The following is a 22,846-nucleotide window of genomic DNA, read 5'->3' on the forward strand; positions in this document are numbered from 1 at the left end:
CAAGTGGAAGTGTTCAAAATCTTTGGAAATCTACTCAAAGCTGGCATATATTATTTCTTCTGCATTCTATTGGCTAACACAAGTCACAAGGCCAGTCCTTCAGATTTAAGGGGTAGGTGAATAAAGTCAACTTCCTGGTGGGAGAAGCAGAAAAGTCATATTGCACAAGTCTGGAGTACATGAAGGGATAAACAAGTGGGGATACACTGCAATAAATCTACCCAAAATAAGTAAAAACCGTACTGTTTTAATGAGCTGTCTGTAAGCATAAACTGAGATAGATATTTATATTTACATATTCAATCCCTCTTATTTTAATTCAGCACTCCCTGGCTTATTACTTTCCCTCTTTTCCTATCTCTCCTATTCCATTTGAAAGATAAGCTGATTTTTTTCTTTTTTCTTTTATTTAAAGATTTTATTTATTTATTTGCCAGAGAGAGGGAGTGAGAGAGAGCCCAAGCAGGGGGAGCCACAGGCAGGAGATGCAGACTCCCCACTGAGCAGCGAGCCTAATGTGGGCTCGATCCCAGGACCCTGAGATCATGACTTGAGCTGAAGGCAGATGCTTAACTGACTGAGCCACCCCAGCGCCCCTGATTTTTTTTTTCACTATAAAAATTAACTTATACTGTAGGGATTCGATAAAGCTCCAACACCATGAGTAAGAGAACTAATAGTTAATAACAAGTGTAAATGAATTCCTTTGCATCCAGAATGAAAAAACTAAAGAACAGAATAAGTGAATCAGACAACTGAAAGGTCTACAACTGGACTTTAATGAGTAATTTTGGTAAAATCTGTGGTTTTGCACAGATACACAGGTACAAAACACACATAAAAGATGAACAAAAAGATTCTTTCTCTCCTTAAGTACTTCTTAAAACAGCCTTGACTAAGTTTAACTTGATATATATTTCAGGGCTTAAAACCCAAGAAATGAACACATTTTTGCACAGTTAAAGAGACATAAATTTATTATCTAACATTGGAAATACTCTCTTGACATTTGATTTGTTACTCTTATTGGAAGGTTTGCCTTTTCAAAGTTTTCCTAGGAGACAATACAAGAAAAAAGTATCCATCCAGATTATCTATCATCATTCTTTGAACATTACTTTAAGAATAACACGATCTTAAATTTGCTCAATTTTTAAAAACATTGACAAAATGTTGGAGCCAGAATCTCTTTTTGAAAAGGAAATTCATATTAAAAAATTGTTTTTGTCCTGACATTGGTGGAATGAGATACATCTATACTGCTCACAAATTCAACACACAAGTCTGCTTTAAAAGAGAGAACACTAATAGGTAACATGAAATGAGAGGCCAATTTTAGGAGATGCTTTCATTCCAGTGTACTTAGTTAACCCCTCTCCTAGGTTTTACCAGCACATCTCTGAAAAGAAATGCACATCCTAATTTCACAGATAATTAACAATGATCATTTTCCTTATACATTTAAAATTCGCTTACCTCTTTGACAGCTCGTCTTAACTGTAAAAAAAAGTTATTTCAAGAACCCAATTTTAGGTGCCCCAACTACATTTTACCATCACAACTACCAGTGTTTCTTAAGAGGAGGATTATTGACACTGTGGGTGAGATAATTATTAGTTGTGAAAGGCCATTCCAGACACTGTAGAACATTTAGGATTCCTGACCCACTCACTAAAAACCAGGAGTTTTCAAGATCACTGTGACAACCAAAAACATGTTCATCCATTTCTGACTGCCCCTTGATAAGAACCACTGAACTAAATGATCAAAAATTAGTATCTATTAACTTTGTGACTTCCACAGAAAGTAACTGCTTCATTACCTTCAGTAACGATGACTGAAGAGGAATACTTTGTTTAAAAAAACAACTGTAATTAAATGTTATTTTGGAAAGGTAAGCTGTTTCTTCAAATTCATGGTAATCTGAAAGGATTAGATGCACAACGTGCAATACTTATTTATCCCCAAATGCACACATACATTTACAGGAAAATGACTGTTTATGTTTTACTGGCATATCTAACCCCATTTATCTTTAGTATAAAAATATGTCCATCTTCTATAACAAAATAAAAAACATGTGGATCTTCTTGATAAATTCCTTCACACTGATGTTCCTGGAAACTGCTGCTGTCTTTGCTCCAAAACTTGCTGATTTAATAGTTGTTGCTGTTTCTGTAAAAATTGCACCACTTCTGGACTTCTTAGTAATGACTTGAAAAGAAAAAGAAAAAATATATTTATTAACATTATTCTTATGGGATTAGATGTCTTCATGCTATAAAATTACTCTGGTATGTCTCTATACAAGGCACAATATGCTTACAAAACAAAACGCGCCTGAATTGAATTCACACTTGAACCTGATGCACTGTGTTAAAGTGCAAACTAATAATAATAAAATTTGATGTCATACATCAAAATACTAAGACCTAAAGTAATGGGTGAAGCCTAATCTTATCGGTGACTTTGTACACAAAGGAAATGCTTTATGTTACACCAGCATATATACTATCTCTGAAACATAAGAGCAAACAGCCAAGAATAGCACTGGCCCAGGATGACAGCAAGAAAAACAAGGATATGAAAAGGGGCCACATGTGAAAATAGCAGTTGGATGCCAGTTTGGAAATCATGTAAGGATTCAATTTCTCCCACTAGCCTATTAAGTCTTTCTGAAGAAATTAAAAAGAATGTGTGTGTGTGTGTGTGTGTGTGTGTGTATACATATACAGGTATTAATAAAAGTAGTATTAGCACATTACAAAAATTTCAGAAAAGACAGAATATGATCTAAAAAAAACCAATAGTTTTGTACACCTACCATTTCTAAATACAGTCATATAACAAATATAACAGACTATAGTTAATATGCTTTTACTTTAATAAAATACTTCTATAAATTGATGAGGGAAAAAAAAAACTTTGGTCCCCCAAAATTAAAAAAGATAAACCAAGCAAGGTAGAAATACTATCATTGAACACTGATTTTAAAACTTAACATTAGAGCAGGGTACATTTTCTAGTTATTTGTTTAAAACTTTATTGTCAACTATACTTCAATAAAAAATTATTTGAAAAGATGTACCAATATTCTATTAAGTGAATGCACAATAATCTACTCAGCTTTTATAAAACTGTTGAACATTTAGGTTGTTTTAACTACTATTTTACTATTTGTGATAATTACATTTCTGGCAACATCTTTATGCTTAACTTTATCCATATATAGGGTTTATTTCCTGCTGAGCTAAAGGAATGACCATTTTATTTTATTATTCATTTATTTATTCATTTTTTTAAGATTTTATTTATTTATTTGACCGAGAAAGTGAGAGAGGGAACACAAGCAGGGGGAGTGGGAGAGGGAGAAGCAGGCTTCCGGAGGAGCAGGGAACCCGATGCGGGGCTCGATCCCAGGACCCTGAGATCCTGACCTGAGCCGAAGGCAGCTGCTTAACCGACTGAGCCACCCAGGCGCCCCAAAAGGGATGACCATTTTAGAGACTCCTGATACCACTGCCCAACTGCTTTCTAGAAGTCTGATACATATACGATACCACCAACAGAATGAGAGTGCCCATTTCATGAAACCCCCAACATCACTGTGATGTCTTTTAAATAATTTTCATTTGTTGTATTGTTTATTGTGATTTTTATTGATATTGAATACCTTTTCACATCATTTAATGGTAGCATTTCTGCTTTTATTCCTGTTTATATTTTTTGCAATGTACTTGAAGCCAACATTTTTTCTTCATCAATTTATATGAATATTTTGTAAACTAAAAATGTCAACCACATTAACTATTAGTGTCTTATATGTGTTGCAAATATTTTTCCTATACGTTAGTTTGAAGTTTGCATTTTTACCACCATTTTTGACTACAGTATTCATTTCTTTGTAATTCTATTTCTTTTAAGCTAGAAAAAGATTTTTAAGTCTCAATTCTATTTTTTTTATTTTAATTTTAAATATCTTTATCAGGAATTTAGTTTGATGTATAGTGATATGATGAGCTAAATTCTCTTTTTGTCTTAAAATTATTACCCAATTATTTCCATATTTATTGAAAAATCTCTCCTTTTCTGATTGAAATCTGATGACTTCTAGCAGATTTAGAATAGAGATCCTTATTAAATGTTGGTCTCATTCTACTTCCATATCACTAACGCATTTGTCCATAAACCACAGAATTCAGTACAAAGTCTGTTTTAAAACCCCATTTTGCTCAGATATTCAAGGTTTAGTCAGGAATAAAGGTTTGTCTTGGGAGAGCATTATGAGATTCCAGTGTGTACCGGCAGAGGAACAATCAATTCTGATGACCAGCTGAGCAAATTTTAAAATCTCAAAAATCTAAATAATTTTAACTTCTGATGATAAATTTGTAAGTACTTTATAGATACTTACCAGTCTTTTTTGATTTAACACTTGTTCTAAAAGAGTAGGTCTTGCAGGACGATCCCCAAAGGTTCCTGTTCTTTGTTTAACAATGGAGAGTATATTATCTGTACTTTCCTGGGATAAATGATAAAAATGCAAACAGGGTTAACAATTAACATAATATAATAATCCGTTATTGTACGCTTTCAATGATGTAATGAATGGGTCCTCAGCTTCTCTTCCTTCTTGCCCAGTCCCTGTGAAACTCTGGGAAAATCCCTCATAGATAAAATGTTGGCACTTAATTTTATAGAGCACTCCTCACTCCCTCCCCCTCCAGTTTCCAACCTCAGATCTCCAGTCTCTTGAAGGTCTCAAAATCAATAGTGAGGCAGAGGTGGGAGGAGCAAAGAGTTACTTGGGAGCTATTTTCAATATTACAAAAAGTGCCAAGTGGAAATTGAACATTCTCTTTAGATGCAGCTATCCAGGCCAAAACAAAGTTTGCCTGCCTTTGGATGGAATACATAAACTCAAAGGCAATTTACATATTTCTAGAGACACTTTGATAGTTTTTTGTCCAGTTAACAGCAACAATTAAACAGGGGGGTAGACAGTAAAATATTAAAGAAGCAACTGATAGACAAAGTTTTCAAAATTTGGAAGTCACTAGGAAAAAAATGACAAACTGGCTTTGAAAAGACTGGAAAGCACTGGTATAAATAATCTCCTGCCACTGGTATAGACAAAATAGCTAAGTCCTAAAATGAAAACCATACTCTGAGACATCCTTACCCAAACAAACTCAGCAGCCCTAACTACCAAATATGTATCTCCAATTCCTTGACAGAATCTTAAATATTCACAATTTTCCTGGCATAACCAAATACTGTAGTTAACTGAGATATTCTGACTCTTATAAAACCATGATACAATACTGATCACATCCAAAAATGCTGACTAAGCAAATATAAAACTATAAATGTTTTACCATAAAGCCATGTCATATGTAAATTTACTCTTCTCTCTTTGCTCTTCATTTAGATGGTTACTGAAGCTGTTTTCTTCTCTCGACCTCTCTCTCTACTGGCCTCTGAGTTCTCTTAGAATATCCACTTTCTCTCTTTCATTATGGGAAGTTTATCAGCCCAGTGTGACAAAAATGTTCAATCCCTAAACATTTTAGGCCACGAAATGTAAAAACAAAAACAAACAAAACTGTAAAAAGAGCATTCTGATACCTAAAGGAAACAAAAATAATTTCTTCCTCTCTCCCCACAGGATTAACTATGTGTGGCACTGTTTCATTTTTATTTGCACAAGAAATGGAATCATGAAACTGACTTGATGGCAGAGTACCCTATATTCTCACAACCCCAAATAAAGCACTATGCAGATTCACAATGTTAATGCCACAAAACCACAGAAACTTGTAGTGGAAATAACCTTGAGTCAGCTAGTTCAAACTTCTATAATTTTGGGATTCCCTTTTCAAAAATTTTCAACACCTTTTGCCCTAAGGAGTTTACCAACTTTTGAGGCATCCCGTTAATTTTAAATAAATCCAACATTTAGGTAAGCTTTTATTTCGACTGAGCTGAAATATATATCTCTTGTGATTTTTACTTAAAAGTCCTAGTTACATAGAACTATGCAAAATGAACCTACTGCTTCTTCCAAATGATAGCCTTTTAGATATTTAAGGATAATGATCACTCCCATAAGTCTATTCTTTTATCCCTAGTTCCTTTATATGTCTCTCCTATAGCATATTTTTTAGATGCATGGACTAAATGTCATATACATTTGTTCCTTATTTAACTTGATTTCTGTAAATGATTTTAAATACCTTAATTTCTAATCTTGCTTTTCACACTACAGAAGACCCCTATCACCACTTTTCAGTCCTACTATAATGATCTCCTAAAGAATCTCTAAATCTATAGGCCTCAGCTGTAATCCACCCCATTAGAGTATAGCCCCTGTTACTTCCTAATTAGAAACTTCGTTTGAAGACTCCAAACCCAAGTCCTATAGTTTGGCATTCAATACCATACAAAAACTGGCTACAAGTTCTCTTTCCGAATTTATTTTCCATGAATTTTCCATCTAAATATTCTGCTTTAGTTAGAATGGTCCCCTTGCTTCTTCCCAAAAGTGTCTTCTGTATTCCCACTTCCTTTTCTTTACTAAGATGTGTTTTTCTTTATCTACAAAAATTTTAAGGAAGCAGTATAATATGGGGATAGAGCGAAGGCTCTAGAATCAGATTGCCTGGGTTTGAATACTTACTGGCTGTATGACCTAGGCCAAGTTACTTAACCTCTCTGTGCCTTAGTTTCCATGCATGTAAAATATAGCATCTATGTACCATTGCTGAAGGGTGTGAGACTCCATTTACAGCTTAGCACAGTGCCTGGCATATAAGAAACTTAGCTGATTAAGCTTAAACTATTAGCCACCCTTTCTGGCATATACTGAGTTATATTTTCTCTGCAAAACCTTTCCAGAGTATCTCAGCCTATAATGATCTATCCTCCTCTCCACTATTAAAGTAATATTATACAGTTGGCCCTTATTATATCCTGATGGTAACTGCTGGTTGTTTTCTTTACACTCAGTTCGACAAAGACAAAGACAGCTCTTGAAATCTCCTCAGAACTGGTCAAGTGTCCCATAACATAAGACAAATGGTATAGCAGGGTATTAATTTTTGCTTATAGCAGTTACTTCTCTTTCCTAAAAAAGTCATGCAAATTATTTTAGAATAAGCAAATTATTTTAGGATAGGAAAATCCTTTCTGTGGGAGGGGGAAGGGGAGACTTAATTCAGTATCTATTTGCCTTTTATACATGTTCCTCAAACTGTAGATGTAAAACTGGACAGTTAAAAGAAGGTAGCTATAGATAAAGTACTTCTTTTCTTGAAAAGAAGTATATTCTCCCTCTGTGAAGAATTCTTAAGTGAATTTGGAATGTACAGAGAACAAACAATGACCCTTACTTTCATTCTGTAATAAGTGAGATGCTTATTTCCATAATTACTTGTAATTCAAGATTTGATAAAATATATTTTACAAGGATGTGGATACAGGTCTTAAACCTAAGATCCACAGGGGTCCTGAACTCTATAATGTGTATGCAAAATTAAATACCTACCTACCTATGTGTATTTTTCTGGGAAAAGAGTTCATTAGGTTTTATCAGATTCTCAGATAAGTCATTTTACCCTAAACAGATTAAGACTCAATGGGATAAAAGCAGACCCTAATCAGTGTGAATTAAGTGTGACATGCTGATGACTATAAATTTTAAAAAATTTAGAACATCACATTTGTAACAATTCCAAAGTCTAAAATTTTAGCAATGAGGCAGCTGTTCAAATCCAGCAAAAACTAAGAAATTTAAAGAGTTTTAGAATACATCCTAGGATAGCTTTCAGTTTAAAAAATTTTCTGGATCATTTTTAACAAGATTCAATTTTTCAATGAAAATGTACTGAGGGATTATAGCTTTTATTAAAAGGAGGAAAGCGCACAGGATGAAACATCTGCTTATAACAACTTCAAAGTATACCACTAATAATGACAATAGTGGCTAAGATTTCCTGACTTTTACTATCTGCTAGACACTGTGTGAACACTCAATATGGAATATCTCACATATTCACTGCAACATTATGAACCAGGTACCATTTTAATACCTATTTTACAGATGAAGAAGCTGAGCTTAAGAGTTTAATAACCTGTTCAAGGCCACACAGCCAGCAAATGATGGAATGAAGATTTGTAACCAGAAGTCCAACACCAAAACACTGGCTTTAACGTTACTTCAACACAGTTCAAATCAAACACTCCAAAAATCTTCCTGAGACTTACACCCCATTATTATTCCATTTTCTTTTCTAGGGGCACTAAGAAAAGGGCTAGTGAGAACAGGGTACTAAGAACAGGGATACTGAGAACAAGGTATTAAAAGTACAGGGTACTAAGCATGAGAGTACTCAGAACAGGTCTATTAAGTATGAGGCTACTGAGAATAGAATTACTGACAACAGAGTACAAAGAATAAGATTAACCAAGAACAGGACACTAAGAACACTGTACTAAACATGGGGTACTAATAACAGTTTACTAAGAATAGGGATACTGATAACAGTATGCTGTGAATAGGGTAATGAAATCAGGAAGAGATTACCTTCTCCAAATTACAATTTCCTGTAGGTTCCTAAGTCTCTTTGCCTCCTCCTTTGGCGATGAACCAGCTCCATCACCTACTATCTGTCCTTCTAGCCCATATCCCAGATCTTTGAAATGACAGATCTGCTGATGTATATCACATCATTTCCACTGACATTTATTCATCTATTACAAGGGTGCAACAGAACTGTTAAGGCTTTGCACATGTGTTTATAAACTTTAATTTAGGACAAGCACTCACTCTCAACCACAAGTCCAGCCCCAGCAACCTGGCCAATACGGTTCGCGGTAAGAGTGGAGTTTCTTCTAACCACCTCCCACTCCCCAAGACCCCAGCTAAGGTCTGATACCTCCAGTCTGACGTTTCCCGCGCTGCCAGGCTGGGCGGACCCACTGCAGTTCAGGGCCTGGTCACTTTTCTTCTTTTTGTACTTGTCCTTGTACATCTTGTTGCGGTGTTTCTTGCACATCCAAGGCTTCCGCTGCTTGGCCACCTGGCTCGTGGTCTCGCTGCAGCCCTCGAAGGTGCAGGTCTTGCTCATGCTGCCCCCGCCGCTGCCCCGTCTCCGGGCTCCCCCGCTGCCACCCTCGCCCCCAGAGTGGGTCTCCTCGTCCTCCAGATCCTCCAAACTAGCGGTGCTCTCGCCTCCCCCTGGGGCGTCGGAAGTGTCCAGCAGGTCGGCTTCGTCCTCTCCTGCCTCCTCCTCGCCAGCCCCCGCCACTTCGCACAGGTACCTAATGGGCTTGCCTGCACCGGCGCCGTCCCCCAGGGCCGGAGCCTGCCTCAGGACGCCCTCGGCCGCAGAGTCGTCCTGCCCTCCGCAGGGGTGCATCACCAGCAGGGTAAACTGCGAGCCCGGGGCCGGGACGGGGGCTGGAGCCGGGGCCTGGCCCAGAGCAGGGGCGGGGGCCCCGGGGCGGAGCGCGCCGCTGGCAGCGCCCGGCCCCGCACCCTCGACAACACCCTGCACCTCCGTGCTGCTGACACCTTATGGGGGTCCACGACCCCAGCCCTTCAGCACCTGTAGGGCCCAACGGCACTTCGCAAACCAAAGACCCAGGACACGCGACAGGAAAAAAATCGGCTCCGCGAAGGCAGCGCGACTGCGCCTGCGCGCGATCTTTTCCACGCCGGGTGCCTTTCAGGGAACTCGGCGTCTCTGAGGGGCGGGGCTGAGCCTCCAGCGGAGGAACTGACTGCGCATGCGCATGTGCGGCTCTGGCGCTGGCGGGAGGCGTAGCGCTTCGCTAGCGCCGCCGCTGCTGCGGAGGCTGTGTGTGAAGTTGAAGCGGCCGGGGCGCTCGGTAAGACGGAGCTTTTTTGCTGAAACCTACTGTGTTTAAAACGTTTCAAAACACTTGTGAACTGGAACTCCACAGGGTAAATTAGGATTGTTCCTGAGCGATTTTGTGACCTGTGGCGTTCGAACGCTAATTATCATAATATTTTGTCCCTAACTGCCTGAAGTGGGAGATGTGACGCTGGGATGTGGTGATGTCACAGCCTGGGACCGCTAGTTAGCAGTCAGGGACGGCAGAGGCGGCCTATTTGAAAATAGTATAGTGGAGAAGGAGTGGGCCAGACTTGGGCCAAAGTTCTGTTTGTGTTGAGAGCTAAGTGATTTGTTCTTGATAAATTTGTCTTTCTCTCCTGGAAACTTATTTATTTGATTTTTAATATTTGTCCTTTGCTATGACCGCTGAGGTAAGTCTTTAATAACGTTTTCATTAAATACAGTGAAAATGTGTGAAAAGCAACAATGAATGACAAACAGAAAAAAAAACAATAAATGATCTATCATTTTTACCAGTTGTTGCACAGTTGCTGGTTGCTAAATCTTAAATTAGCCGAATCTCATGGGGGGAACCGATCATGCCAGGTCTTGAACGAAACTGTCAAGTAGTTGTGCTCTTTCCGTGTTTTCCTGCCTCCTTGCCTAGTCGGGTTTTACATTCCACCTGTTGCTAAGGAAAGCAATGACTATCCAACAAATGATAAATCCACTCACATTAAGGTGTTTGGGTGTTGATGTGTGAGTAGATCGCCAACTACATTCAAAGAGAGGCACAGTGGATGGGAGAAAGTTTGGAATTCGACAGACCTGGGTGGCACTGTCCCGTGTGACCAGGCCTAGTTAGTGACAGCCTGTCTGAGCTTTGGCTTTCTCAGTGGTAAAAGGGGCAGTCAGTGGTGTGCTAGACCAGGTCGATGAGAGCCAGTTGTTAAAATATCAGGAGTTTAATGAGCTGGAGGTTAAACACTTTCATTATTAAAAATTAAATTATATCAATTAAATTATTTTAAAAACAGAAGTTAAAAACCTCAAAACTCATCACTTTCTAATTGTTTTCCGATGTTTTACTATTAGCCATGCTTATAAGAATATTTATGTCTATTGTATCTGTATGTGGAAATACTGTGGAGATCTTGATGTGATACCACACATCTCTTCTCAACTCTGCATTCGGTGATGTCACATTGGTTGCTTGAAACTAGCCATGGTGAGAGTATTTACACTATGGAAATTGTCAAATGAAACAAAGCAGAGCTTGATTTACTGTCAGTTGTCTTCAGACTTAAAGTGATAGTAAAAGTGTTAATGAAGATTAAACTTAAAATGTTTGATCTGTGGCTGTCACATTGTCAATAGCTTCCCAAAATTGAGGAAATATTCTTTCAGTATTTGAAAACAATCACGATTTCAGCAAAGTAGCTGCTTACATCACTGAAGAACAAGTGAAGTCCTGGCATACATCTCATTGTTTCACTTTTATCTTACTTATTAATATAAACAAAAATATCAGCCAACATTCATGCCAGAACTACACTGTCAGTAATGTGAGTAACTTCTTTGCTGATTTGGATAAAAATCAAGCATTTATTTATAGTTTGAATTCATGACACTGCTGTTGGTAAAAACTGACAGTGGATTTTGCAAGTAGCAAGTCACACTGAAATGTGGGTGTGTGGAATTTACAATAAAGAGTCTTGTGATTTTTATCATTATTTGTAAATCATGTGCTAAGCATTTTTTCTATCAGTTTTTTTTAAAAGTTTACCAGCATATCACTGAGGGCAGTGCTATTTAAATCCTAGTACAAATTCCTCTTATGGTATTCAATAAATGACAGCAGGGTTGTTTTTTTTTTTTAATTTTATTGAGATAATTTACATGTCATGAAGCCCACCCATGGTAAGCATACAACGTAATGATATAGGCCAGCAGGGACCAATTGACACCTGTAGTACTGCTTTAATATTCCATTTTTCAATATTAATGTAATTTAACTCTGACTTAGGCTTCTTCCTTTGCTTAAGAAAATGATGTATGGAGATGGGTATTAAGGAGGGCACTTGTGATGAGCACTGGGTATTATATGTAAGTGATGAATCACCAAATTTTACACCTGAAACCAGTATTACCCTATTTGTTAGCCACCTAGAATTTAAATAAAAACTTGAAATAAAAAAAAAGAAAATGATGTATGGTTAATTTTTATGTGATTTGTAATTTAAATAAATTATTTTACACCTAGAACCAGAGTTCCACATCTGTTTTCCTCTATTTCAAACTCTGTAGACTAGTTCACCTTCTCTAGCTTATTTTTTCTTCCTTTCTTGCTTTTAGACAACAGTTTTATGCTTTCCTGAGAAGTAATATATGCTGTGTGTTTGGAGCTTAGGAAAGGAACCATTCTAATTTCCTTTTTTCAGTCACCCTAGGTGTTCTTTCAAACTATGAAACTTGGTGTTCACAGAGTACCAATTTTCACCAGAAGAGAACTTTATCATTGTTATTACAGCATAGTAGAGTGGTCTTAAAAGCAATTATAACCCTCATTTTTATCTAAGAAGACTTGTATGGAAATAAATCTTTAGGTCTTGGATTTTATTTTATTATTTCAGAGGAAAATAAGTACTTAACTGTACTGTATATCATGTTTGTGATATTGATTGAATGAATATTATGATCATTACAAAATGATAATTTTCAACTCTACCACTTCCTCTGTATTTATGAGTTGGCATTTAACTGTAAGGAAAAGCCTTCCCTTTTACTTTATATATTTATTGTTTATATATTATCAGTATGGGCTCACGGATTAATGTTTTCTTTAATAGATTGTAATCTCTTACTTACCTTATTGATGTTGCTGCTCAAATTGTTCTGGATTTGGCTGGACTTCCTAGATTTGGCTGGTAGTAGTCCTTCAAGCTGCCTCCTATATCCTTTTGAGCACTCCCTTGCTCTCTTGCACAAGAAGATATTCCAGACGTGTCTTGTACCTTCCCAGCTCCAGTCCATTTCTCCTTTCTCTTAGGATCTCTGGTTCCTTTTCATAGGGAATGATATCTAGACACCAAGATCTGGATGCTAGATGTGCTCCTTGTTCCTAGGCACTTTTAGCAGATAGAGATAAAGGGAAAAATTCCAAATATGTATATATTTATATGTATATATCTATATCTAATCATGAATTCATGCTGATTACTGATAACTCCAATTCAGATACTACCCCCGGTAGTCTTTCTTGCCTTCCCCCATTCCACATTAGTATCTTCTTTCTTCCCAATGAGAACTCTGTTGATGACACGAGTCATCGTGACATGAGAAATTTGTTCATGACAATCTATATTTCATGTTATATTTTATATTACTTTTTTATTTAATGAGTTTTTTAAAAAAATAATTTATCCTTTACTTCCAGAAAGGTAAAAGGCATAGTAAGAAAATAAAAATGAGCCCATATTTGTATTTCTTGCATCTACCAGTCCATACATAATGCATGACTATAGCAAAAAACAGACTATGCTTAGACTTCCAGATATATTGTTTGCATTTTGTTTAGGAGAGCCAGGAGATAACCTCCTTTGAAAGATGATTTCAGAGAGTTGCTGGGTACATAATACTTTGATAGTAACATTATCAGTGTAAGAGTAGAGGACCTTTAAAGGAGGAAATATTCCTGGATATTAGTGCCTGATGTTTTGACTTTAGTCAGAGGTTAAATACCTATGTATTTGATCTTTCATACCCCAAATCACCCTCGAATCTAGTCTAACATAAATGTCACCAAATGTATTACCTAAATATTAATAAAATACAGAACAGCAGGGAAATATCTACAAGATGACCTCCTCTGGTTCCTTTACAACAATGAGAGTTCCTCTATCCCCTGTGATATGTACTCATAACACTTGTGATGTTATCAGATACACTACCAAGCTGAGTCCTCATTTGAACATAAGCAGGGAAACATTTTTAAAATTATTTCTAAGTAATTCAGATAAGTTTGGTGTCATGCAAATTGTGTGACTGGAAGAACAATGAGAGGCAGGACTTGATCTATATGAACATAGAGCTAGCAACTGGACCCATATGCTATGGCAGTAAAAGTCTGGGTTCCATTGAGAAACAGGCTATCTTCTCATCCTTCTTGAGCTATGTGTGGAGATGGGGAGGATGTAAAAAACTCCTGGAGGTTTCATGATTTAATTTAAATTCTACAACTAAGTTGTTTTTCTAATTCGGATTTTTTAAGATTAACTGAAATAAGGCATTACACCCCATCAATTTATAGCAACATTACTTTTTCCAGAGATGAGAGATCTTCAGAAGTATGGGTAGGTTACTTTATCAAAGGTCCATTCTAGTAGATAATTTTTAGACAAAACAAACAAACAGCATTCTAATGACAGATTAAAGAGGCTAACTCTGGTAGCACATGTATGAAGTAATGTTTGTTCTGAGACACCTCAATCTGGTGGCCTTAAGCTCTATTTTGGAATAAGTCTTAGCATGACAGCTTCATCAAGGGAGTCTGAGGTGATTTGAAAGGACACATGATATATAATAGGGAACTGGGGAAAGAGTCACAGTCATATGATACCTGAAACATGCATTTCACCTTTTGATGTAATTACTGTTGGTAGTACCGCTAGGTTTATGCCTAAAAACACAGCATTCTGGTAAATTCTGTCTTACACAATTCCCCATCAAAAAAGGGAAAAAATACATGTTATGTTTATAATTGCATATGCCATATTCATAACAGGAGAGAACTTCTATTTGACTAGCTATTGATGGAAACCAAATCTGTGCTTATGATTTGACACATTTGATAACTAGAATAATTTTCCACAGATTGATTTCTGGCTCCATACCTTTCAAACCATTTTTCTCCTTCAGTGTCTCATGTTAAGAGCCATAGGATGATGTCCACCACTATGTTGTGAGAAAGCCCCTAAACAAAGAAGGTAAGAAACCTAGAACCAAAGCGCCTAAGATTCAGCGTCTTGTTACTCCACGTGTCCTCTAGCACAAACGTCGGCGTATTGCTTTGAAGAAGCAGCGCACTAAGAAAAATAAGGAAGAGGCTACAGAATACGCTAAACTTTTGGCCAAGAGAATGAAGGAGGCCAAAGAAAAACGCCAGGAACATATTGCCAAGAGACGGAGGCTGTCCTCTCTGAGAGCTTCTACCTCTGAGTCCAGTCAAAAATGAGATTTTCTATGAGTGATAAATAAATAAGATCAGACATCAAAAAAAAAAAAAAAAAAGAGCCATAGGACACATTTGTCACATTTATATTGTAATTCAACCTCTGATCGTACAGGACTTTCTTGATGCCCAGTGAGTCAGTACAGTATAGGCAGTAGGAACATTCCTAAAAACCTCTGCTACATGGGAGAGTGGGAGAGACAATGAGTTAGCAGTCCCTTGACTATGAACCACATAAATATATCCCACTAAACCCAAACTAATTGTATCACAACTCAACTTCCCCCACATGTCTAGAACCTCTTCAACACCACCCAGCACAAGAAGAAATGTGACAGGAGGAAGGTCCAAGTAGAAAGAAACAGGGGTCTCAATTAAGATTAAATCAGTTACTTTCTTTTGCAAATTTTACAAAAACATATGCCCATGTCAATACATTGCTGCCTGCCCTCCCAGCCTTGGACAGGAAGAAAGGGAAAGACTTGGAGCTTAGCCATCATCATTTGCGTGTAAATCCACCTCGATTCATAAGTACTTTGTCCAGATAAGTACTTTGCCTCTCAGAGAAGAAATCTTCTGAGTTTAAGGGTCCACTTAGGAGGATTGGGTTTGGAATTATCTTAGAGAAAGGATTACCTATTATCCAAGCATTTGAAAACATGATTATGCTGGCTTCTCATCATTGGAGCTCATCTTTACATTTTCTTTCTTTATGAAATCGCTTTAAGATTTCTTTTTAATAAGCTCCAAAAGAATATTATTCCTAAATAAGCAGGAGACTGTGAGGACTGTCCTGTCTCATAGATTTACTGTAAGTATTAAATGACATAAGATTCTAGCACTTAGTAAGTGCTCAATTAAGGATAACATCAGGATAAGCAGTTTGTTAAATGAGCTGAATTGGTAGGGTTTGGAAAGTACTAACATGTTCTCTTGCTACTGTCTTTAAACCTGATGTATCTGCTCTTTCCCACCCCTGGACAATGTTTTGGGAATATCCCATTGTTTTTCTGTTCACTAATAAACGGTCTCATTTTCAGATTTTAACAACCCCAGGAAAGTTTAATATCAAAATTTCATTTTTGGGGCATCTGGGTGGCTCAGTCGTTAAGCGTCTGCCTTCGGCTCAGGTCATGATCCCAGGGTCCTGGGATCGAGCCCCGCATCGGGCTCCCTGCTCCGCGGGAAGCCTGCTTCTCCCACTCCCCCTGCTTGTGTTCCCTCTCTCGCTGTGTCGCTCTCTGTCAAATAAATAAATAAAATCTTTTTTAAAAAATTTCATTTTTTTCGGGTGCCTGGGTGGCTCAGTTGGTTAAGCGACTGCCTTCGGCTCAGGTCATGATCCTGGAGTCCCTGGATCGAGTCCTGCATCGGGCTCCCTGCTCGGTGGGGAGTCTGCTTCTCCCTCTGACCCTCCCGACCCTCCCCCCTCTCATGTGCTCTCTCTCTCAGTCTCTCTCTCTCAAATAAATAGATAAAATCTTAAAAAAAAAAAATTCATTTTTTCCCCATTTAAAGTTTCTCACCTCCTCCATAACTCAAGGTTGACTGAAGTTTGAAACTGATTGGGGGGGGGGGGAGGTGGGCAGAGTGTGCTTGGTTTCTTTATTTTCCCACCCTCCACTTTCTCCCCCATTTACAATTGCTATTTCTGACCCCTCCAAGTCAGGCATAGGGATAAGGGGAACTTTTGAAGAACAAAAGGTTATGTGGCAGGTGTTACTGTAATCCACAGTTATAGCCCTTCACGTAGCAGATGCCCTAATGCTGGCTTTATTTCTGGTGGGTTCTTCAGTGAGTTCTTTTCTCCTGATTTTGGTGATACCATTTTCATTTCTGCTGGTGGATCAGTATACTTCAGCACACAGGACACAGTCCTTTCAGGATAACTCAAGGCCAGCCACCTTGCCCCATCATGGATAGAAGAGTGGCTGGTTTCTGTTGCTCCTAGCTTTTCACTGTGTTAGGAAGACAGCTTCAGCCATTTTTAAGGAAGAGTCAGTTAACAATCCCTGTCACCCCCTAATCTCTAGGGTATATGTGCAATTTCTCTGAAATGTTCTTTTTAAGCTCAGCACATTCATCTTGAAAGACGCAATGAGGGAAACACATAGTTCACCAGCAACTCCCTTCAAAAAAGTCCTCTTCAATCTTTTTCATTCTTGCCACACTCTTAACTTCTCTTATATGTAAAGTGGGAGGGATGGGTTTCAGGTTACAGAACCAGTTTGGAACCACATTGGTGTCCTGGCCCCTATGTGGGCACTTACCACCTGTTGTTCTCATCTTTGGGGGCTCACTGGGAACTGTGAGACAACAGGAAGGAAAGTAGTTGTAATTTTGGAAGTCGCAGCTTGTGCCACTTTGATTGTCCGTATATTTTTTTCATGGTCTACTGTTATTTTCTCATTCATCCCTGCCATTTTTCATTCAGGAGGGCTCTAATGCTAAGTCATCCCTTCATCAACCCAGTTTGTTGTACCATTCACCACCAGCAATCCCAGTCCCTTCAGTTTATGCTACTATCATCATTATCGTCAAATCTGTGCAGACAGCTTTGCATGAATTGCACTAAAGGAGGGAGGTAATAGTTTGAGATAATACTGAATTTGAAAGTAATAAAAAGATAATAAAAATATTTTAGGCCCCTCATTGCCCTCAGATAGTCCCTACCTGCTGAGCCTAGAAGCCATACCATAAGAGGACTAATTTCTTCATTAGTTACGTATTAGAAGACTTTAGGAAAGGGACCTTCATCTCTGAGAAGGAAGATACTACCTCTTAGGAAGACACAAAAGCAGTAGGCAATGAATACAATGATTCCAAGAGGAAAGCTGAGAATATGAAGCTAGATTGGAGACACAGCTAGAATAAATTAAACTGGGAATAGGGACCTTCTGACTAGAAATAATGGACTCCCTATGGAAGTAGTGTGACCAAGGAAAAGTTTGAAATGCAATTTTCTGAAGGCTCCCAGGAAGTCTGAGCACTAGAGAATAATCTTGTATAGATGAAGGTGATCAAAGGTCAATTACAGAAATATGTCAGGGAGCTGAGAACATACAAATGGTGACTTGGAAAGTATGCAACACATGTAATTTTTACTCCGGAAGACAGAGCAGGGTGGAATCAATGCATTGAGAGAAATGTCTCTCTGGAGACTGAACTGAAGAGGAGAGTTTTCTGGAATCCATCAAACACATAAAATGAATTGGTCTTACAACACCCAAGCCAAAACACTGACTCCATACCACCCACAGACCTAGTTTCAGTCAAAATACAACTCGAATGTTCCTGCAAGGTCAGAGAAACCCCTTTATCCTGTGGATCAAAAGGTCTGCCTTCAAAATTATAGGGGACTTTCTGTGAAAAGTAGAGTACTGAAAACTAATCTTGCCTTCTTTTGAAACTTTGTATGGGGTCAGTCTTCAAGCTAAGCAAATGTCACAGCCTCTTTGTGAGGGAAGAAGGACAGGTGACAGAGACAAACAGGTAGGCAGCACTAGTATGTTTTTGGATGATGAATTGCTGTTAAGTGTCTAAATTTGGGAAATTTTATTTATTTTTATTTAATTTTAATTCCAGTGTAATTACCATACAGTGTTGTATTACTTTCAGCAGTACAGTATACTGATTCATCAATTCTATACATTACTCAGTGCTCATCATAATAAGTGTACTCTTAATCCCCGTCACTTATTTCACCCATTCCCCCCCTTCCACCTTCCCTCTGGTCTCCATCAGGTTGTTCTTTATTTTTAAGGGTCTGTGTTTTGGTTTGTTTCTTTTTTATTTTGTTCATTATTTTGTTTATTAAATTCCACATATGAGTGAAATCATATATTTGTCTTTCTCTGTCTTATTTCACTTAGCATTATACTCTCTAGATCCATCCATGTTGTTGCAAATGGCCAGATTCCATTCTTTTTATGGCTAAGTAATATTCCATTGTGTGCCACCTATTCTTTATCTATTCATCTATTGACGGACACCTGGGTTGCTTCCATAATTTGGCTATTGTAAATAGTGCTGCAATAAACGTAAGATGCATATATCTTTTCCAATTAGTGTTTTTATATTTTTTGGGTAAATACCCGATAGGGTACTGGATCATATGGTAGTTCTATTTTTAATTTTTTGAGGAACCTCCATACTGTTTTCCACAGTGGCTGTCCCAGTTTGCATTCCCACCAACAGTGCAAGAGGGTTCTTTTTTCTCCACATCCTTGTTAACACTTATTCTTTCTTGTGTTTTTGATTTTAGCCATTCTGACTGGTATGAGGTAATATCTCACTGTGGTTTTGATTTGCATTTCCCTGATGCTGAGTGATGTTGAGCATCTTTTCATGTGTCTATTGGCCATCTGTGTTATCTTCTTTGGAGAAATGTCTGTTCATGTCTTCTGCCAATTTTTTAATTGGATTATTTTTTTTTTGGTGTTTATATATTCATTATTTTGTTTTTTATATATTTTGGATACTAGTCTTTTTTCAGATATGTCATTTGCAAATATCTTCTCCAATTCAGCAGGTTGTCTTTTATTTTTCTTGACTGTTTCCTTTGCTGTGAAGAAGCTTTTCATTTTGATGTAGTCTCAATAGTTTATTTATTTATTTATTTTTTATTTCCCTTGCCTCAGGAAACATATCTAGAAAAATGTTGCTCTGGCCAATGTCAGAGAAATTACTACCTGTGTTCTCTTCTAGGATTTTTATGGTTTCAGATCTTACATTTAGGTTTTTAATCCATTTTGAGTTTATTTTTGTGTAGGGTGTAAGAAAGTGGTCCAATTTCATTCTTTTGCATGTGGCCATCCAGTTTTCCCAACACCATTTGTTGAAGAGACTGTCTTTTTCTCATTGCATATTCTTGCCTCCTTTGTTGCAGATTAATTGACCATATAATTGTGGGTTTATTTCTGGGCTTTCTGTTCTGTTGATCTGTAGGTCTGTTTTTGTGCCAGTATCATACTGTTTTGATTCCTACAGCTTTGTAGTATATCTTGAAATTGAGGTATTATCAGTTTAGTTCTTTTTCAAGATTGCTTTGGCTATTCGAGATCTTTTTGGTTCCATACAAACTTTAGGATTATTTTTTTCTAGTTTTGTGAAAAATGCTGTTGGTATTTTGATAGGGATTGCATTAAATCTGTAGATTGCTTTGAGTAGTATGGACATTTTATCAATATTGTTGCAGTCCATGAGCATGGGATATCTTTCCATTTGTGTCATCTTTAATTTCTTTCATCAGCGGTTTATAGTTTTCAGAGTCAGGTCTTTCACCTCTTTGCTTAAGTTTATTCCTAGATACTTTATTTTTGGTGCAATTATAAATGGGAATATTTTTTTAATTTCTCTTCCTCCTACTTCATTATTAGTGTATAGAAATGAAATGGATTTCAATATATTGATTTTGTATCCTGTGAGCTTACTGAATTCATTTATCAGTTCTAGTAGTTTTTTGGTGAAGTCTTTAGGGTTTTCTATATATAGTATCGTGTCATCTGCAAATAGTGAAAGTTTGACTTCTTCCTTACCAATTTGGCTGCGTTTTATTTCTTTTTGTTATCTGATTCCTGTAACCAGGACTTCTAGTACTATACTGAATAAAAGTGGTGAGAGTGGACATCCTTGTGTTGCTCCTGATCTTAGAGAAAAAGTTCTTAGTTTTTTTTTCACCATTGAGTATGATGTTAGCTGTGGGTTTTTCATATATGGCCTTAATTATTTTGAGGTGTAATTCCTCTAAACCTACTTTGTTGAGAGTTTTTATCAATGAATTGATGTTGTACTTTGTCAAATGCTTTTTATGCATATATTGAAATGATCATATGGTTTTTATCCTTTCTCTTATTGATGTGATATCACATTGATTGATTTGCAAATATTGAGCCACCTTTGCATCCCAGGAATAAATCCTACTTGATTGTGGTAAGTGATTTTTTTTAATGTATTGTTCATTTGTTTTGCTAATATTTTATTGAGGGTTTTTGCATCTATGTTCATCAGAGATATAGACCTATAGTTCTCTTTTTTTGTAGTGTCTTTATCTGATGTTAATATCAGGATAATGCTGGTTTTATAGAATGAATTTGGAAGCTTTCGTTCCTCCTCTGTTTTTTGGAATAGTTGGAGAATAGGTATTAACTCTTCTTTAACTGTTTGGTATGATTCACCTGTGAAACCATCTGGTTCGGGACTTATTTGTTGGGAGTCTTTTTTTTTTTTTTTCACGTTAACATTCTTAGTTTATTGATCCTCTCATGAAAAATCTGCACAACCAGATAAAGCCACTGCAGCATCTTTACTCCTTCTTTTTGCCAGCACCAACATTGGCTTTTGCAGTCCCCCTGACTTTCTTCATTCTGTTCTTGCGTTCCTTTCGCTGTTTTCTTGATGTCTTTTTCTTCTCATACAGGCCATGTCTTGCAAGTCTGTGTTTGGGTTCATTTTTCTTTGCATAATCCAAGGAATCATATATCATGCCAAAGCCGGTTGTCTTGCCACCACCAAAATGGGTTCTGAATCCAAACACAAATATGACATCTGGTGTGGTCTTGTACATTTTGGCTAGTTTTTCCCGAATTTCTGTCTTAGGTACTGTTGCCTTTCCGGGGTGAAGAACATCAATGACCATCTGTTTCCGCTGAAGTAGTCGGTTAGTCATGAACTTCCTGGTCCGGATAGTTACTGTGTCGTTCATGATGGCGGCCAAGCTTCAAGCAGCCGGGGAGGAAAAAATGTTGGGAGTCTTTTGATTGCTAATTCAATTTCATTTCTGGTAATTGTGTCTTTCCAAATCTTCTATTTCTTCCTGCTTCAGTTTTGGTAGATTATATGTTTCTAGGAATGTATCCATTTCTTCTAGGTTGTCCAATGTGTTGGCATATAATTTTTCATGTTTTCTTATAATCCTTTGTATTTCTTTGGTGTCAGTTATTTCTTCTCTTTCGTTTCTGATTTTGTTTATTCAAGTCCTCTCTCTCATTTTTCTTTTCTCTTTTTTTCTTTTTCTTTCTTTCTTTCTTTCTTTCCTTTTTTTTTTTTTTTTTTTATGAGTCTGGCTGAAGACTGTATTGCTGTACATTTCCCTCTTAGGACAGCTTTTGCTGCATTCCAGAGGTTTGGAACTGTTCTGTTTTCATTTGTCTCAATGTGTGTTTTGATTTCCTCTTTAATTTCTGGGTTGACCCATTCATTGATTAGTAGCATGTTATTTAACCTCCCAGATACTGGGAGAGGGATCCAACCAAGGCCCCTGGGCTATGGGGCTTTAAATTGCAAGCACAGGGCACTGGCTCCTCCCCTGGCATGGTAAGGAACTAAAATCCAATGTAAGTGTGACTCAGCAGAATCTTGGCTCCAGCTCAGCTGGGGACACACCCAACTCTCCCAAGGTGATATCAGAGGCAAGGATTTAATCCTTGTGACTGGCCAGTGTTTATTCCTTATGCACTTGGCTGTAACAGATTTCTGTGGAGCTCTACCTGCAAGGCATCCACCTTGGACAAGTTATTCCTTACTTCTTAAGTATAATTTTCTTGTTTGAGCTTCATGTAAGTTATTGATATAGGAGGAAAGGACTCCATATTTCCTTTCTCTTGAATGTACACTATGCTGCTGAGTTGGTGCATTGAATAAAGTTTATTCCTAATGGTTAAGTAAAATAAAATTGTAATTTATATTTTGCTTTGGATATAAATTGTATTTGTATATCTTACAATCTGAGAATACCTAACATTTCAAATGAAATTAT

General features: G+C 37.4%; 2 protein-coding genes across 3 annotated transcripts; both read right to left on the reverse strand.

The window, feature by feature from the left end:
• Nucleotides 1-716: 716 nt before the first annotated feature.
• On the reverse strand, nucleotides 717-9,725 carry RFXAP (regulatory factor X associated protein). The gene is made up of 3 exons (XM_032403157.1): nucleotides 8,937-9,725; nucleotides 4,415-4,522; nucleotides 717-2,214 (listed from the first exon to the last, which is right to left on the reverse strand). Exons 1-3 carry the CDS (start codon nucleotides 9,417-9,419, stop codon nucleotides 2,104-2,106), a joined length of 702 nt encoding a protein of 233 aa, XP_032259048.1. The 5' UTR covers nucleotides 9,420-9,725; the 3' UTR covers nucleotides 717-2,103.
• Nucleotides 8,009-21,820, reverse strand: LOC116631715 (40S ribosomal protein S24). Of its 2 annotated transcripts, none has more exons than XM_032403168.1 (3): nucleotides 21,402-21,820; nucleotides 13,186-13,189; nucleotides 8,009-8,020 (listed from the first exon to the last, which is right to left on the reverse strand). In XM_032403168.1, exons 1-2 carry the CDS (start codon nucleotides 21,791-21,793, stop codon nucleotides 13,186-13,188), a joined length of 396 nt encoding a protein of 131 aa, XP_032259059.1. In that variant the 5' UTR covers nucleotides 21,794-21,820; the 3' UTR covers nucleotides 8,009-8,020. The 2 variants fall into 2 exon arrangements, with proteins under 2 accessions (XP_032259059.1, XP_032259060.1); XM_032403169.1 differs by lacking the exon at nucleotides 13,186-13,189 and adding an exon at nucleotides 17,842-17,847 and having other exon boundaries at nucleotides 8,009-8,018.
• Between the last annotated feature and the right edge of the window lie 1,026 nt (nucleotides 21,821-22,846).

This window comes from Phoca vitulina, unplaced genomic scaffold (assembly GCF_004348235.1).
Source record: "Phoca vitulina isolate PV1807 unplaced genomic scaffold, GSC_HSeal_1.0 scaffold5, whole genome shotgun sequence".
Classification (NCBI taxonomy): Eukaryota; Metazoa; Chordata; class Mammalia; order Carnivora; family Phocidae; genus Phoca; species Phoca vitulina.